The 18,128-nt window shown below is 39.7% G+C and overlaps 1 protein-coding gene across 3 annotated transcripts in view; it reads left to right on the top strand.

Moving 5' to 3' along the window:
* The window catches only part of LOC134227394 (echinoderm microtubule-associated protein-like 2), a 98,945-nt gene that overhangs the window by 26,536 nt on the left and 54,281 nt on the right, over positions 1-18,128 (top strand). For all 3 annotated transcript variants that reach the window (XM_062708815.1, XM_062708812.1, XM_062708814.1), the window contains one exon: positions 11,248-11,982. In XM_062708815.1, coding sequence (XP_062564799.1) covers positions 11,727-11,982 — 256 coding nt within the window. In that variant the 5' untranslated portion in view covers positions 11,248-11,726. The remainder of the gene's footprint in view (positions 1-11,247; positions 11,983-18,128) is intronic.

Genomic DNA, 18,128 nt, shown 5'->3' with positions numbered 1-18,128 from the left:
CCCGCACAACATACATATAAAAATAAAGACAATCGATTACATATGGTCGAGATTTATGTATGTTTGTCTGTGACTCCGACTGGCAGCCAACTTGAACTTTGGTCATAAAAATCGTTACATTTCAAAAAGGGGCCGCAGTGCCCGAAAGCCTACCATCGCACATAGCCAGCGAATAATTTACTAAAAGCATTATGGGCAGCAGATCTCCCGGGGTCAAATATAGTTTCAAAATGGTGACAATCATAGAAGTTTAAGTTCAAAATGGTGAATTATAACGATATTGGCATTTTATAAAACAATGTCTTGCGTCATGTGATAATAAATAAATGAAATGAAATGAATAGGCTAAAAACTGTGATAAAATAAAATTCCCAAACGACTTTCAATGTAACATAATTTGTCTTTGAGCCACAAAAAAACTTGAAGTTCTGTCAGGTCACCTAAATTTTTAGAAAGGTTCTGATAAACATATGGGAGTTAGAAATTTCGAATATTTTTGTAATTTAAACTAACCTAGAGGCCACGAGGTGAGACATTTAATGTCTTTTTGCCTTTCTCGTAGATCAAAGTTGTACCTACTGAAGGGTTGTCACTCTAAAAATCATTTTTTTAAAGAAGGCTTGGAGCAGTGTTGAGAAGTGTATACAGTAAAGCATTGTGACTTTGCGGCTATTTACATTTACCGAAACAGTGCGCCAAAAAAATCTACGCGTCTTTTTTCCTTTTTTATTCATCGGTAAACAGTTTACTGTTTCTTGCTGCTGCGTGAGAGTCTCGTGTAGGTATTTGCATGAGCTTTCTTGTTTTTGCTCGTGCGCAGCGCAAACAGAACAGAATCAAGTCTAATTACCTGTGGGGAAAAGCCTAGAAAGGGTGCTAGCCGCAGGCACTGATTCATAAGTTTTAATCTTTAAAATGAGCAAGGAGTGATGAAATGAATATTTGCTACCACCAAAACGGTTACACGTTGCAAAATTATTGTACGAAAACATTAATCGTCATTCCGTGTGTATGTACATTTGTCCAATTTTCATATGGTAATCCTCAACAGATTTTCTTGTAACAAGTTGTATTCGACATGGAACAGGTTCTAGTAGATCACTATTGAATTTGAAAACTATTTACCATTGCGTTGGAAAGTTAGAAAAAAAAAAGCTGTTTTGAAACAAAAAGGTTGATTGTCTTGTTGGCCAAACGCGAGAAAGGCAGAATCACTACTAGGTGGATCAATATATTTTTTTTAATAAATTCAATCTAGAGGAACCAACTTAATATATCACTTATTGGAATTTATAACATCCTCAAACATTTCTTCGTTTATCATGTTTTGGTGAATGGCCATGACCAAAACCGGAACGGTCACCACGTTTATCATTTGAATAATTATTTATTCAAGACGTCATTTATCATAGAAATGTAAGATTGTTAGAAGAAACTAGTTTCAGTTATGGAAATAAGTCGAAAGAGCACGTAATCTACCGATTTCGGAAAATTGGATATCAATCAGTTACAACATCAATGAAACCCTATTGGGTACCTACTTACCCAAAAAACACCGGCAATAACCGTGTCAACTAGGATGGAAAACAGAAAGAAAAAAAAAACAAATTACTCACGAGACCAACAACAAATTAAAAACGCAAAACCATCGAATGAAAACGAAAGCATAAAAAACACATTTCGTATTCCACCTCTCTGCTGGATGTCGATTGTGTGATCCAACTATTCCAACTCACAGGTGCCGCTGACATTTGGCCGATATTTATTGAAAGGAAGAAACATTCGTTAGGATCCTAATGTGAATGAGAAACCCCGCACCGTGATTGCAAGATGACTCAGTCGCGTGGTGTGCTGAAAATCGTTCGACTAAAATGATCAGACTGTGAGCCGAGCCTTGATCGATTCGCACACGTTTGATTATGTTGGCTGCTGTCGAGATGTTGTTGAGTGCGAAACTGTGTGTCTTTTTTCGCGAGCTACCGAATGAAATATAGAGTCTTTAATGTATGAACGCCCTATTGTAGCTCAGTAAATGCACGCGAAGTTGATTTGGACTATTTTGGAAACTTGATTTGTTAATCGAAACAAAATCGTATCATTCTGCATTCAATATGATTAACGAAGTGAATGGACACACATTGCATTTCACTGATTGGACACACTATGTTGGACGAGGATTTGGATTTCTGAAAATAATCAGTGTTGGATGATATGCGATATTCTTCATTTATCATCTTCTTATTGAAATCAACTATCAACTCTGCTGCACTGAACCCTTTCTTTAGTAGAATTAAATAGAAAATTTGCAATTTTGCATAATTTGGCTTCAAATTAAAAAAAAAAACAAATAGGTTTATTCAAAATCTTTAATTGATTGTCATACTGTATCGACGCTGTAGCCAACCAGGTACCGTAATCCGGGGGAACATTGATCACCGGGGTAACATTGATTAGTTTCACCATTTTCAAGAAATGAATAAAAATTTGTTCCTGTTATCACAATTACTTATTGTGAGTTAAGTATCTTTATTATTTTATTTATTCAGACTAAGGCCGAAGTGGCCTGTGCGGTATATAAGAGTCTTTTCCATTCGGCTAGGTTCATGGCTACACGTTAGGTTAGTTAGTAAGGTATCTTAATCTTGACTAAATTTCGGATGAATTTGCATTTATTTTTCGCAAAAATTTGAACAATTAAATCAACATTATTTATTGAACTCACAGCAAGCTGCCAAAAAAGCACTCAAAACAAGTATAATAACAAAAAAAAAGCTCATACCTCTTATAGCTATGTTTACGCTTTCTCCATAGATACATGATTGATCAAAGTTACCCAAAATTGAAAAATCAAAAAACTCGACAAAAAACATTTTTTAAATAAGTTTAAAATTATCAAATAATTAAGACCATCCGCCTTATACGTTCTACATGTAGCAGTACTCGTTTTAAAAATATGAATAAAAAAATAAATAAACGTAAACTACTTCAGGTTCTCCAAAACGTCCTGGAGTTCAGTACATGTAATCTACCTGATCAACCAAATCCTAAACGATGTATCCATGAAATGGAAAACATCCCAGCAAGTCTGTTAAGCCGATAGGATTGCACTCATCACTTTTACAAACTACTACAGGTCCTTTATTTACGTCCTAAAGTTTAGAACAACAAGTCCTGACCAATGTATCCGTGAATCGTTGAACATGCCTACCCGATCAACCAAGTCATGAAAGATGTACAGTCTAGGATGCCAATGAAAATCGACATTTCGAATTTCAAAAACGGGTAGTGCTCAAAAGTTTCATCTCCTCGAAAAAAGTCCCTATGCAAAATATCACAGCTTAATCAGACTTCGTTAAGGGTTTGACCAAAGCAGTCAAAGTTTGCCTATTTTGAAACACGAAAATGTCCCAAGGGGAGAGCGGGGTTGTACAGGAAAAATCTGAAACCGTATTTTTTTAATGATGCCAAATGTCTTAGAAATGCATGAAACTACGAGATCTGGTGTCATCCGAATTTTTTTTTTGGGAAAACTTGGCATTTTGGAACTATTTTTGAGACTTCGAAAATTTGTTTAAATCGATTTTTTATACCAAATAATAAATAGGGGGAATGACGGCTTTGGCAGGTTTTGTTCTATTATTGGCAGGGGTTTTTTTATGACTGACTAGGCTCAAATTTGGCCTAAACGTTCTTTGCATACCAAAGAATATTGTGTCCAAATTTCATAAAATTTGGTCGACAAAAACCCCCCTGCCAATAATAGAACAAAACCTGCCAAAGCCGTCTTTCCCCCTATCTTCTTCTATATAATAAAAATGAGTAGAGTTTTCCTTCCTGACGATTTAACTCGCGAACGGGTTGACCGACTTACAAGTTTTTTCCCGAATCGATTCGTGTTGGGGTCCGCAATGTTTGTATATACTATAAGTTGGTGAATTTAACGGGGAAATGTAAAAAATCATTAGAATATTTTGGGTCAGCTGTTGATGAAAACAAAACAAACGCACGGACATTGATCTAGAGTGCGGTGCTGCAAATAAGTTCATTGTGACATTTGCAACACCCGGGCAAAGCTGGGTTTCTTTTGCTAGTATTCTATAAAAAAAAAATGTATTCTTACAAATGCATGAAACGTAGATTCAACACCAGATCTTGACGATTCATGCATTGGCATTCCATTGGCATGGCACCCTAAGTACACGTTCAGCGCTAAACATCCCAGCAGCTCTGTTGAGGCGATAGGATTTCACTAATGTACTACAGGCCTTTTTGGTTCTCCAATACGTCTTGGGGTTTATAACATACTAGTCTACCCGGCAGACGTTGTTCTGCACAGTAGATAAAAAAGCGCGTTGTAAACTGCCCATGAAAAATTTCCATACGAATCCTAATTTTAGTGTTTCTTGATTTTCCATATTTGTGATTTTCGCGCTAGGAAATATCAAATGGTTTCGAGCATATTTGCTGAAGGAATGAAGAAAATCCATCCAGTTGTTTTCGAGTTATGCGGATACGAACACAGACCATTTCATTTTCATTATATGTATAGAGAAGATGATCTATCCGATCAACCAAGTCAAGAACGATGTATCCGTACATCGCTGAACATCCCAGCAGGTCCGTTGAGCCGATAGGATTGCGCTAATTACTTCTACAAGCAACTACAGGCCCTTTATGGTTCTACAAAGCATCCTGGAGTTCAAAACATTTTTTTTTTGTGTCTTTATTAAGGAGACTTTCAGCCCGAGGTTGCATTGCCAGCTACAGGCAAATCCTGACCCAACGATTACCTTCCTCATTATCCAACTCCGTGGTACTTATGAGGGTGTCGCTAAGTCGGTGGCCTCTCGTTAAGTAAGTACTACATCAACACTTCCTTCCTCTCCCTAGTTACGGTGAAGGTGGGCGTGGCCAGGAGTAGTAATCCTCATGCTTTTGTTATTTTTGTTTAAGACTGGAATCAAGGACCACTCCCCTTCTTGATTTCTGATAGCATTCTAGATAAGGATCTCAAAAGTAAAACATGAGTATCACTAGTGTCCAATCTACGAATTACACCGTAACAATGCTAATGCTAATGCTAAGGAGACTTTCAGCCCGAGGCTGGCTCGTCTCCGGAAAGTTCAAAACATGTGATCTATCTGAATAATCAAGTCCTGACTGGTGTATCCGTACGTCGCCAAACCTCTAAGCATGTTTATTGGGCCAAACGAATAGAATCATTTCTTCTACAAACTACTGCAGGTCTTTTCGGTTTTCCAAAAAGTGTTGGAGTTTAGAACATATGGCCCATCCGATCAACCAAGTCCTGAAGAAAGTATCCTTGCATCGCTAAGCATTCCAGCAGGTTCATTGGGCCGAAAGGATTGTACTCATTACTTTTACAGGATACTACAGACCTTTTCGATCCTCTAAAACGTCCTGGAGCTCAGAACATGTGATCTACCCGATCAATCAGTCATGAACGATAGACCGTTGAACATACCAGCAGGACCCATCGATCCATCCCAGCAGGAACATTCACTGGCTTCTGTATCTCGATATCTCTCCCTATGTCGATGGTTTCCTCGGTCCCTTCAATCTACATATATTTAGGCATTCTACATCTCGATAACCTCCCTATCTCGATATCTCTCTATCTCGATGTGATGTGATCATATTTTGTTCTGGATTCACTCTCCTTATGTCGATATGTTCAAATTTTTAGGCTACTAGACCATCTGTGGAGAATAACAAACATATCAACAAGAGGAAATGACATTTGTTTTGTTGTCGTTTTTCATGGCAACGAGCTTTTTTTGGATCTAGTACCCATTTCAATTTTCCTTCCATTGCTCGATCTCTCCCTATCTCGATGGTCCCTTCTACATCGAGATGTGGAGAGGCGACTGTAGCAATATTTTCGCGGTTACTTTGCCTTCCTTAGTTGTGCGGTAAGATGCGCGGCTGCAATACAAAACGATGCTGAAGGTGGCTGGGAATTTTCGGGTTGGATTTTTTCTTGTATCATCGTATCTTGGCTTAGAAACCTCGAAGTTGATAATTGTGGAAGTGCTTAGTGAACACTTAGGGAGCGTCTACAAGTTACGTAGCGCTTCAAGGAGGGAGGGGGGTTGGGCCAAGTGCGACGTTGCGACGGTCCAAGGTACAATGTTTTCAGATGTTTCATACAAAAAGTGTGACATAGGGATAGGGGGGAGGGGGATTGAAAATGGATCTTCCCTAAGCTGCGATACGGCAATGTTCCAGTGGGGAATGTAATATCAATAAAAAGAAGAAGAAGAAGTTACTCTGATGGTCTTTTCTGTTCTCATTTCTGAAATTCTGAGTAAAGGTTTGCGCCGGTCCGAAATTTGGCGGCGGCGACGTTTGTCAAAATTTTGGTCGGCGGCGGCGGCGTTTTCGGCGTCACGCCAAAGCCATTTTAGCCGGCGGCGGCTTGAATCGGCGTGGGGATTTTTTTTACTATTTTTCTTTAAGTTTTTCTTTTGCTTTTTTTTTGCTTTTGACATTTACGGGAGAATCTTTAGAATTTCGCTTTAAAAACTGATGAACGTCTCTAAAAAAATCTTCAAGTTTTCCAAATTATTTTTGGATTTTCCACGAAAACTATACTTTAATGTTTCGAGAATTCTTTTGAATTACCAACATAAGCTTTTTGGAATTCCAAAAAAAAATGTTTGAAAGCTTAGCAGGAAATTCGACAAAATTTACTTGAGAAATTCTTTCGAATTTTCACGCGAAATTGTTCCAAATTTCTACAGAATAATGTTCGGAATATCGACGGAAAGTTCCTGTTGAGTATTTTTTGCAATTTATAAAAAAAATCTTCATAATTGTAGAAGAGTGCGGCTGATAGAATGGGTGTTTCAATGTTGGTTTGCTCAGTCTAGAATCATTAGGACGGATAGTTTGGCATAGCAAAGCATAGAGAGGAGGAATTTTCAAGGAAGCGTAGCGTAGTTGGCTACACGTTCGCCTTACAAGCGAATGGTCATGGGTTCGATTGCGGGTGAGGGGCTGGGCTCAACCAAACCCTCGTCAGTCACCGGATGCGCAGCCTATACGGTGGCGTATTGGGGATCGCCCTTACCGTTACTACTGCCTGATGACGACTGACAAATCGTTCTTCTCGGAGGCATTCCTCCAACGTACCCAAATAAATAAAAGGAATAAAATAAAATTCTCCGGAATTTCAACGGCAAATTCTTTAGAATTCCCGAGGAAGATTGTTCAAAATGTAGATTTCAATGGAATGCTCAGATTTGATAAGAAAATTATTTTGAACTTTTTAGTGGAATGTTTTCACCTGTCATAAGACGAGTTTATACAATCCCATTGAATTCCACCACTTAATTGTATCTTGACAGATACGTATTTCGACCTCAACAGTAAGGCCGTCTTCAGTGTCTCGTACTTGACTCGAAGTCGAGGAATTTCTTTGGATTTCTACGAGAAACTCTTGGTGCAGTAGACGTTCGATAACTGCAAGTAATTTAACTGCAACTCGATTACACTTCTATTGCATCTGACGTCGACTGACAACCGTTTGACGTCTATGATGCGTTGCAGTTATCGAACGGTCTTTGCTAACTGAAACGTAAACATGTTGCAGTTATCTAACGACTAGAGTATTGTTCATAAGAAATTCTTGGGAAATTCCATTGGCTAAAAGCAAAATATGGCCGAACATGTAATTTAGCCGAAAAAGTCGTTTTCGCTAACAGGTCGTTTGGTCGAATATGTCATCAGCCCGCAAATACCATTTGTCGAAATAGTTGTTTGACAGAATGGTTCATTCGGCCAAATGTCAATTACTGAACATGGTCAAAAATGTGCACCCGATTGACCGAATGACATTAAAGGCGAAATAGCCTTTTTGTCAAATGACCGAAATTTTTTTAATCGAAATTTTGTAACTTCTCTACTTTTCAAGTCGATACTGGCCTTTAAGCCAAAAGTCATCTAACCAAATCCTACTAAGCCGAATTGAACGCAAATCTGAAACTGTTATCAGGTCGAAAATGGTTTGTCCGAATATGTAATTTAGCCAAAACTGACATACAGCCAAATGGTTTTGGTTGTTAAAAATCGATAGACCGAATAGATCATTTGACTGAAAATGTTGTTTGGTAGGAATGTCCATTTGACAAAAACAACCACTTCGCCCGAAAATGTTCTTTCTGCAAAACAACCCATTCGGCCAAACGGCATTTTTACCACATGACCTAATCGGTCATGTAATAATTTCAGATCGACCGAATCTTACTTTTGGCTATATGTCGCTTTCGGTCAAACTACATTTTTGACCGAACCATTGTTGAACTGATAATATTTTCAGATAAACAATCATTTCGGCTCGGCTAAATGGAATTTTGGCTTAAAGACCAGTATTGACTTAAAAAGTAGAAGTTACAGAATTTTGTTTAATAGTCATTTGTCGAAAAGGCTATTTAAACAAACGAGTGGCCAGTTATGGCCATATGATCCATTCAGTAATTGACATTTGGCCGAATGCCAAATGGCATTTTCGGCCAAACGGCATTTTCGGCCTAATGACTTCTTCGGTTAAACGATCGATTCGACCAGACAAAGAATGATCGGGCGATCTCCCGAAATATTGTGTTCTACATAGTGCGGTCGGTAATAAAGTTAATCAGTGCACGTTTTTTAATGTTACGAACAGCAGAACGACCGCACGCGTTCGGAATAAATAAATAAATTTCTATATATTACCTTATCATCTAACCAAATATCCCTTTCCCGTGGCACTCACGGAGATGCAGAGGATTCTTCGGTCTCTTGTAGCAACGACTGTTGGACTAATTTTCCTTCCCTAATCCTAAATTGACTGTGAGGACGTGGCCGGCATCGTTATTGGTTTTCACGCAAAAAAGCGTTCATGAATTCGTGAACTAACAAGTTCACGGTGTATTTATTCGTGAACAACAGCCACGGATTCGAGAACACAGTCACGTTTTCTGGAACGTTCTGGAAAACGTGACTAGTGTTTCCGAATCCATGAATTAAATCACGGTGTATTTTTGCTGGAAAGTTGATCTTTTGACTTTTGACCAAAATGTCATTTGCCGTTAGGCCAAATTCGGCCAACCGATTTTTTCAGCCAAATGAACTGTTCGACCGAATGACAAAGGCCAAATAACTTTATGCTAGATAGTATTTTACTAAATGGTCTATTCGGTCAAGCGACAAATTCGACCAAACAACTATCAGCCTTGTGGTCTTCAGCCAAATGGCTTTCTGCCGAACGATCTTTTTCCGTACAAAAATTCTACGATAAATTCTTTGGATTTCAACGAGAAATCCTTCGCAATTTCCGCACGAGTTTTTCTTAGTTTTTAGCAAGAGTTTTTCAAAATTTCAATAAGAAATTATACGGAATTTTCAAGAAAATCATTGGTGTATTCACGAAAAATTCTCTGGAGCTTCAACATAATATTGTAGAGATCAATCAGAAAATTCTACGGAAATTCCACTGAATCTTCGGAATTTCCAATGAAAATTCTACGGACTTCTTCAAATTTAAATTGTCGTCGAAAACTATAGATCAGCGGCGTGACAAATTTTAAACGGCGGCGCGCTGATGCAAAAACGTCGGTGCGGCGGCGTGCCAAAAACTGTCGTCGGCGAGGGCGTAGCGTGGCGGCGCACAATTCTACTTCTGAGTCATTGTGCATCTGGTAGATACCTTGATCTTGTTTCAAGATCATTTTAGAAGACCTACACATCCCATGTTCAAATAAATTTTAATCACATGCTTTTTGTGCCGGATTAGGTGTAAACCGATGAGGAAATTCCAAAAGCCTTGTTTGATCTAGTAGATACCGTGGGCTGAACTCGAGAACGTTTCGGAGTTCCTTGAACATGTCGTATACAAGAAAATTAAGTTAACATGGTGCGCATATGCTTATTGAACCAGATTGGGTATATACCGACGATGAGGACATTCCAAAAGCTTTAGTTTATCTGGTAGATAACGTGGGCTGAACTCGAGAACGTTTTGGAGAACCTTGAGCATCTCGTATTCCTGAGAATTGATCACTGCCTTGATGTTCAAACCTCATAGAGTGTTCAAATTATCATACAATGCGGTATAAATATTTTAGTATTTGAGATTAGCGAAGAAGCGAAATCTTCCCAAGGTTTCGGATATCTGGGTCTTCAGGGTATGGTTGATCTCCGATATTTGTCCTGAAAAGCCAACATCCTGATGAACAACTTTACTGAAGAAAGCGAGGACCTAGCTCTCTTCTGCGATTTTACACAGCCAATCTAAAAGGCTGGGCATGTATGACCCATCCGTCCCGAAAGGTTTAAGTGATATCTCGGTGGTTGATATCATGTTGATCACAATAGCTGTATACGATAATAACACGTCTATCGGTTTTTATAGCTCTATTTCTAATATCTATGTTTACATAAAAAAGGCTTGCTATAATGAAGTTAGAAACAAACAAATATTTATACCGAGCATTACCGTGATGAACTTATTATATACATAAAAAGTCACGAAAATAAAAATTTAAAAACAAAAAAAAATAGAGCTTTGGATTGTTTCGTACAGAAAACATCCGTAAAATAATTCGCACGCATATAAAAGCGTTCCTGAATTCGTGAACCAGCAAAAATACACCGTGATTTTATTCATGGATTCGCGAACACCAGTCACGTTTTCCAGAAAGTTCCAGAAAACGTGACTTTATTCCCGAATCCGTGACTGTTGTTCTCGAAAAAATACACCGTGAACTCGTTAGTTCACGAATTCATGAACGCTTTTTTTTGCGTGCGTCTTTTATTGAATTATAAAGTTTGTTATTAATGATCTGCTGAGGAACAAATACCACGACCATCTTCTTCATTACAACCCTTTTCGATGGCTCTAACTGACTCCTAAGTACGCGCGGTTCGGGCTATAACTTTTAATAAACCGCCCACTATGAGCTCGATCCGACAGTAATAAAGCCATAACCACATCGCTCGTATTTTTTCAGATAAATCTCCACGCGTATAACATTTGTTATCTCATTAGCATCATCTAATTGACTATGGTAGAAACAACAACACATACCCACTACAACCCCACCAGATCTTGCGCATTTTTTTTTCTGGATCATGTACCTCCCTCATAATGCTATTATTTTTAATTATTGTCATTCTCCATTATTGCCACTTCCTTCCTCAGTTTGCTAATATTTCACTCCTGTTTCTCTCCCGGTTCCGTTCCAGGCCTCCAGTGATAGTAAGTGGCTGGCAGTAGGAGCGGAAATTGATATTCCTCCGGCATCGCACCTTTACCATTGATCGGCGCACAAATCGCACCAGCAGAGTGACATTAAAAAGCACAGCAGGCCGACTGACAGTGACGCGGCGGTAGGGTGGGGCCGTTCGCCGGCCGCATGTGAGGGGGCGTATGTGTGAGAGAGCGCGCGCGTATGATAGCTATTTGCCGGATCGCAGTATTTTTTTTATCGAATATTCATTCCGAATGACATCATTACAACAGCCATTCAGTCAGTAAAGTGAAAAGCAGTAAATAACCGCCCCCCAAACCACCCAGCTTTATCTGTGACTGCGTTGCCGTCTGCTAGTCGTCGATATCGTCACGGCATACTTAGACTCATAGATTTTCGCATAGAGTTCGCACCTCCGCACCGCACTTTAGCGCGAAAACACTGCCGTGGGTAGGGCGGGGAAGTAGTAATAATATGAGCGCCGCCGTCAGCGCCGAACAAACCATGATCGGCGACGGTATCGATAGACACAATAACAACAACAGTAATGGGGATCGCGAATCGCGAAACAACAATGGAACCCACGCGTTCGAGACAATTTCGGAATCTACGGCTACGTCGGCCAGCAGTAGTTCCATCTTCAAGAGCTCGATGACCACCACCGCCAGCAATGTGAGCCGATCCTCTTCCTACCATTTGCAGCATCTCAAGAGCGCCTACGGAGCGTCGGGTGAGTTTCTGTGGTTGGGTCGGGATTATACCTAATTGAAAGAGTTTTAGTCATAAAGGATTTACTATTTCATACTGTTCAGATGATCGAAGTCTAGTATGAAACAGTAAGAGCTACTTTGGGTTTCAGACTGATAAATATTTGTATAGTATTCTATTAGCATTCCCACAGTTATTATTTCTGCAAACAATATATGGCTTAAGCTTGAATTTGATTTAAATTTAATAGCTTGAAAACTTGTCCTTGAATTGGGCATTTGTACATCGAATGGCCAACACTACAGTGACTATAATAACAGTGTCGTCAAGTGTCAGAATTGGAACAGAATCGTCTGTTAGTTCCATACAAATGCGCGTTCCAAACGAGCAGGAGACCTGTCAAACGTGGCACATGGCGTTACTCTTCTTATAGGACTCTAGCCAACACGACTACTCTATGCCCGCTCATGGAAGGAGTGAACAAAAAAATCCGAATAGTGGTTCAAACTCATCCGTCTTTAGGGCGGTCTGCTTTGTAGTCGATATTGCCGCCTAGCAGCTTAGTGTTAATTCAGCACTTTCACAGTTTATTAACTGCGAGAGTTCTGAGCTAAAATGACATAAAGTTTTGTGCAATAAGAATTTGCGTCAACTTCATCTAGATTAAAACAAAACAACATTTTTAAAAATTGTTCCTAGACAGGAACTTTAACTATTGTTTTTGTATATTTTTAAAATCTTTTGCACTTTATCCATCATCAGTTTATTTGCGCAGATTTATTAACGATTATTGAGATTGACGATCAGGAACTGGTCTTTGAGCCATTTTTGCTTTTCTCGTACATGTTAAATATCAATCGAATTAGCTCGACAAAATGAGGTTACGTATACAATGTGTGAATAAGAATAAGACACAGTTTTGTTGAACTTATTATTAATTAATACATTTGAATGCAAGAAAATGCATTTGACTGTGAATGCGGTCATCGCGTTCCATACCGATTGGTAAAATATTACTTAAATATTTTAACAACATTACAACAGCCGCCATCAAGTACGAGACAATGAAGACGGTCTCACAGTTGATGTCAAAATACGTATCTGCAAAGGTAACGTAGTGGAATTAAATGGAAAGTAATAAACTCGTCTTAGACGGTTCAACATTTCAACAATTATTTTTGATGATTTGATTTCAAAGCCTAGTCAATAAGCATTCTGTCAAATACATGAATCTTTTTCTTCTCATGCAGTGCAACTGCCATTAAGAGATTGCTGGTTCATATCTCATGAATGAAATGGAAATGGACGTGAATGTGTTACTGAAAGTCGTGGCTTTAAAAAACGTTAGGATATCAACATAAAATATCTAATGGAATAAATGGGGAGGGAGGATTTTGATCAAATAGATAAATAACAATGTATGTTGTTAAAATATGGTGGAAAGGAATTTATACACCTAATTGATCTCGGCTTCGTACTTTTCTGCTTACATCTTCGCTGGTTGGTTTGTTTATTGTGGCACTCAAAGGTGAGGATAGCTATAGGGAAGATCGTTTCGCTAGCCTGGCAACCTGGCAAGGTCACCCCAGAGGAAGCCGTTCGAAAACGACAAGAATGAACTTGACAAAATAGAGGACGCGCCCATCGACGGAAAAATTTATTGTGGTTCTGAAACTTACTAGGAGCCATATTACTCCCAGCACTGGTGGTGGTGAGATCCCCTTCTACAAGCCTCAGGATCGGCTCTATACTCACTCAGTCATGACATTCCGCTATAAGAAAACCCTTGAACTTGAAAACTACCACTTTTTATTTGGTTACCGATACACTTTATTTCCGTCCTTGACGTCCTACTTCATTATTTTCCTTTTGCGTCCATCCTCAAGCACCTCAAACATATGTATATACTTAAAAGTAAGCTGGAATTTGAAATTAATATAACATAGGTAAGTTAAAAACAAATCGCCATCACTAAATGCGGAGTTTCTGTTTCTATTTTTTTTTCGGGTAGCGCATAATTTTACCTAGAGAAACTGCTTTATTTAAAGTGACCAGAACTTTCTAGGGCCAATCCGGGACACCTTAACATTCTTTCATTTCATTTAGTTAGTTTACATCTAAACAGATAACACTGAATCAATAATTTGACGCCACAATACACGGTTCGAGGCCGCATCTCTGCATCCTCGATTGCGCCCCGCGCTCGTCAAGTCATTTTGCACCTCGCTCGCTGTTCTCCACGTCGTCTCGTACCTGCCGGATCGGAAGCGAACACGTCTTTGCAGGGTTGCTGTCCGGTATTCTTGCAACATGCCCTGCCCATCGTAACCTTTAGCTACATTCTGGATACTGGGTTCGCTGTTGAGCTGGGCGAGCTCGTGGTTCATTCTTCGCGCCACACACCGTCTTCTTGCACACCGCCAAAGATGGTCCTTAGCACCCGTCTCTCGAATACTCTGAAAGGTTGCAAGTCCTCCTCGAGCATTGTCCATGCTTCATGTCCGTAAAGGACTATCGGTCTTATTGGCGTCTTGTACATGACACATTTGGTATGGTGGTGAATCTTTTTTGACCCCCAGTTTCTACTGGAGCCCGTAGTAGGCCCGTCTTCCACAGATGATGCGCCTTCGTATTTCACGACTAACATAGTTATCAGCCGTTAGCAAGGATCCAAGGTAGACGAATTCCTCGACCACCTCGGAAGTATCCCCATCTAAATATCGTAACGCTGCTTCCAAGGCGGACCCTCGATTCCGCCCACAAGCATGTACTTGGTCTTCGATGCATTCACCACCAGTCCAACTTTTGTTGCTGCACGTTTCAGGCGGGTGTACAGTTCTGCCTTCTGTTTGCAAATGTTCGGCCAACGATGGCCATGTCATCCGCGAAAAAAATTAAATTGACTGAATCTGTTGAAAATCGTACCCCGGCAGTTCCACCCGGCTCTCCGCATGACACCTTCTAGCGCAATGTTGAACAACAGACACGAAAGTCCATCACCTTGTTTTAGGCCCCGGCGCGATTCGAACGTACTGGAGTGTTCACCCGAAATCTTCACACAGTTTTGCACACCATCCACCGTTGCTTTGATCAGTCTGGTAAGCTGTCAGGGAAGCTGTTCTCGTCCATAATTTTCCATAGCTCTACGCAGTCTATACTGTCGTATGCCGCCTTGAAATCAACGAACAGATGGTGCGTTGGAACCTGGTATTCACGGCATTTTTGAAGGGTTTGCCGTACAGTACGGATGCTCCCATCCTTATCGCTGCACATTTCGGCTCGTGGCATGAAGCTTTTGCGGGATGCGTTAAGCTTCTGATAGAACTTGCGTGTTTCTTGAGAACGGTACAACTGTGCCATCTCCTCGCACTCCGCTTTTACCAGGCGGCGTTTCTTCTCCTGAAAGAGGCGGGTCTGCTGTCTCCGTTTTCGTCTATAACGTTCCACTTTCTGCCGGGTACCTTGCTGCAGCGCGACCACCCCCGGGTAGACAAAAAAAGCTGAAAAATATCAAATGTTGATTAGATAATGAGATTTGGACATGATTGATATAAGAGATAAAAAAAATCAGACATCATCAATATTTTGCACTTAAATATCAAGAGGAGATCAATATATGCTATTTGTAAGAAGTGATCAATTTCATGTGCCATTAGTGTGTTCTTATCCATAGCATATCTTGATATTTAAATAATATTTCAGAGTAAATTTTTTGATATTGTTGCCTGTTCTTTTATCTGTTATATCAATCCATATCATGTTTTATCATATTCTGTTCATGGCTTCTGCTCGGACCGCGCTGCATCCTTCTCCTCCAAAATCTGTCTGCACTCTTCGTCGAACCAATCGAACCAACCTTAACCTTACGCACTATACATTTTGAAAGCGCAACAAATCGTTTCAGAACGGATAATTCTCCTCTCAACCATGGGCGTAGCCAGGATTTCGAGAAGGGGGGGGGGGGGCAACTTTTTTGGTCTTCTAAATCGTAGTTTTATAGTAGTTTAGTTTTATAAAAACACATGAATATTAACACATGAAACCAAATCCAAACCAAATCGAAACAATAATGATTAAAACAATAATGGATTAAAAAATGCGTGATTTATTGCTCATCAGATATATTTAAATAAAGGGAGAAAAATATTAACGAACTTAGTATTCAGAAAGAATATAAAATCGGCTATAACAATTATTAAAAAATCCTGCATTCTTCCATAAGTACAAGAAAACTAGAACCATACATCTGAATTTCTAAACAAATCTTCTCTGAAATAATATTTATTATAAAATAGGCAGAAAAATCAATATGCAAGCTTTCTCCAGGAATTTCTTCGACAATTGCTCCTGGCATTCTATCCGAAATTCTGTCAGGGATTCTTTAGGAATGCCTCCAGCAACTTATTCGGCAGTGTCTTCAGGAATTCCACCATAAATTTTGCCGTGAATTGATCCGAAAATTCCACCATTATTTACTCCAAGAAAATCTTCACGAACTTCCTTATAAGTTCTGCAGAATTCCCTGCAATAATTCAAATAATTTCGTGCTGTTTCCCATAATTTTTAAGAATAAGAATATTCCGTTGTAAAACCGCAGAATTGCCAGTAAACATTCCTGAGAATTTCACGAAAAATCTTCGAATTTCTTGTGTAAATTCCATAAAATTTTCCGTGAACTGTTTCGAATTATTTCTTGTGAAAATTTCAAAGAATTTCTCCAGGAATTCCACCGGAAATTTATACAGAAATTATACCGAAAATGAAATCAACAATGGAATTTTCAGAGGAATTCCTAGATTAATTCGCAATGAAATGATGAAAGAATTCCGGTGGAAACTTTAAGATTTCCACTGGGAGATCCTTCAGGAGGTTCAGGAGGAATTCTTCCAGGAGTTCCACCGGCATTTCCAATTTCTCTAGGATTTCCTTCGAGAATTATTCCGGTAGTTCTATCCGGGAATTTCGGCAGAATTGGAATTCATTTAGGCTTCTTCAGGAATTTATATAGATTTTCCACCAGAAGCTCCTCTGAGAATTTCTCTGCGAGCTCCTCAGGGAATTCTCCGGGAGGTCCTCTGATGATGATGATGGTCCAGCTACAAACCCCAACAAAGGCTTACGCTAGACGAGATTTGTCTATAAGTTGAATTCTCTTGTTTCCGAGAATGCTTCTGGTAGTTTCTCCGGGGTTCCTTTGAAAATTCTCCTGGAAGTTTCTTCAGAAATTCTTCCAGAAAGTTCCTTCGAGAGTTCCTCCGAATTCCACCAGCAATTCATCCGGGAGTTTCTCCGGAAATTCCTCCAGGAGTTCCACCAGAAGCTATTCCAGGAAATTATTCAGGCTTTTTTTCAGGAAACCATTAAGGCATTCTTCAGAAATTTAGCTGAAAGTTCCTCCCGAAGTTCGTTTGATAGTTTCTCTGGGAGTTTGTCCGGGAGGTCCTCTAGGAATTCTTATAGAAGTTCCTACTGAAATTCCTCTGGGAGTTCTTACGGGAGTTCCTCCGGCAGTTCCTTCGGGAATTCCTCCGGGAGATCCACCAGGAACCACCAGCAGTTTCTATGAGAATTTCTCCTAGGAGTTTCACCGGCAGTTCCTGCGGGTGTTTCTCTGAAAAGGAACTCCCGGAGGAACTCCCAGAGTAATTTCCGGAGGTACTCCCGGGGGATTTTCTATAGGAATTTCCGGAGAAATTATCAGAGGAATTCTCGGAGGAACTGCCGGTGGAACTTATGGAGGAATTTATTGAAGAACTACAGGAAGAATTTCCGGAGGAAATCCTGGAGGAACTCTCGTTAGAATTCTAGGATGAACTCCCAAAGGAACTTCCGTAAGAATTCCAGGAAGAACTCCTGGAAGAATTCTTAAAAGAACCTTCCGGAGGAATTCCCGTAAGAACTCCCAGATAAATTCTCCGAGGAACTTCTGGAGGAATTTGTAGATAAATACCTAAAGAAATGCTAAATGAATTCCTGGAAGAAAGCCTGATTTAATTCCCGAAGGAACTACTGGTGGAGCTTCAGAGGAACATCCGGTGGAATACTCTAGAGGAAGAGAAAATATTTCTCAAGGAACTTCCGAAATCCCATTTCCCGTGAAATTCCTGCCAAATATCGTCCAGGAATTCCCTGTAAAGTTCCTGGAGGTATTACCGGAGAATTTCTTGG

Source organism: Armigeres subalbatus, chromosome 3 (genome assembly GCF_024139115.2).
Source record: "Armigeres subalbatus isolate Guangzhou_Male chromosome 3, GZ_Asu_2, whole genome shotgun sequence".
Taxonomy (NCBI): Eukaryota; Metazoa; Arthropoda; class Insecta; order Diptera; family Culicidae; genus Armigeres; species Armigeres subalbatus.
This window is presented reverse-complemented; position numbering and strand designations above follow the sequence as displayed.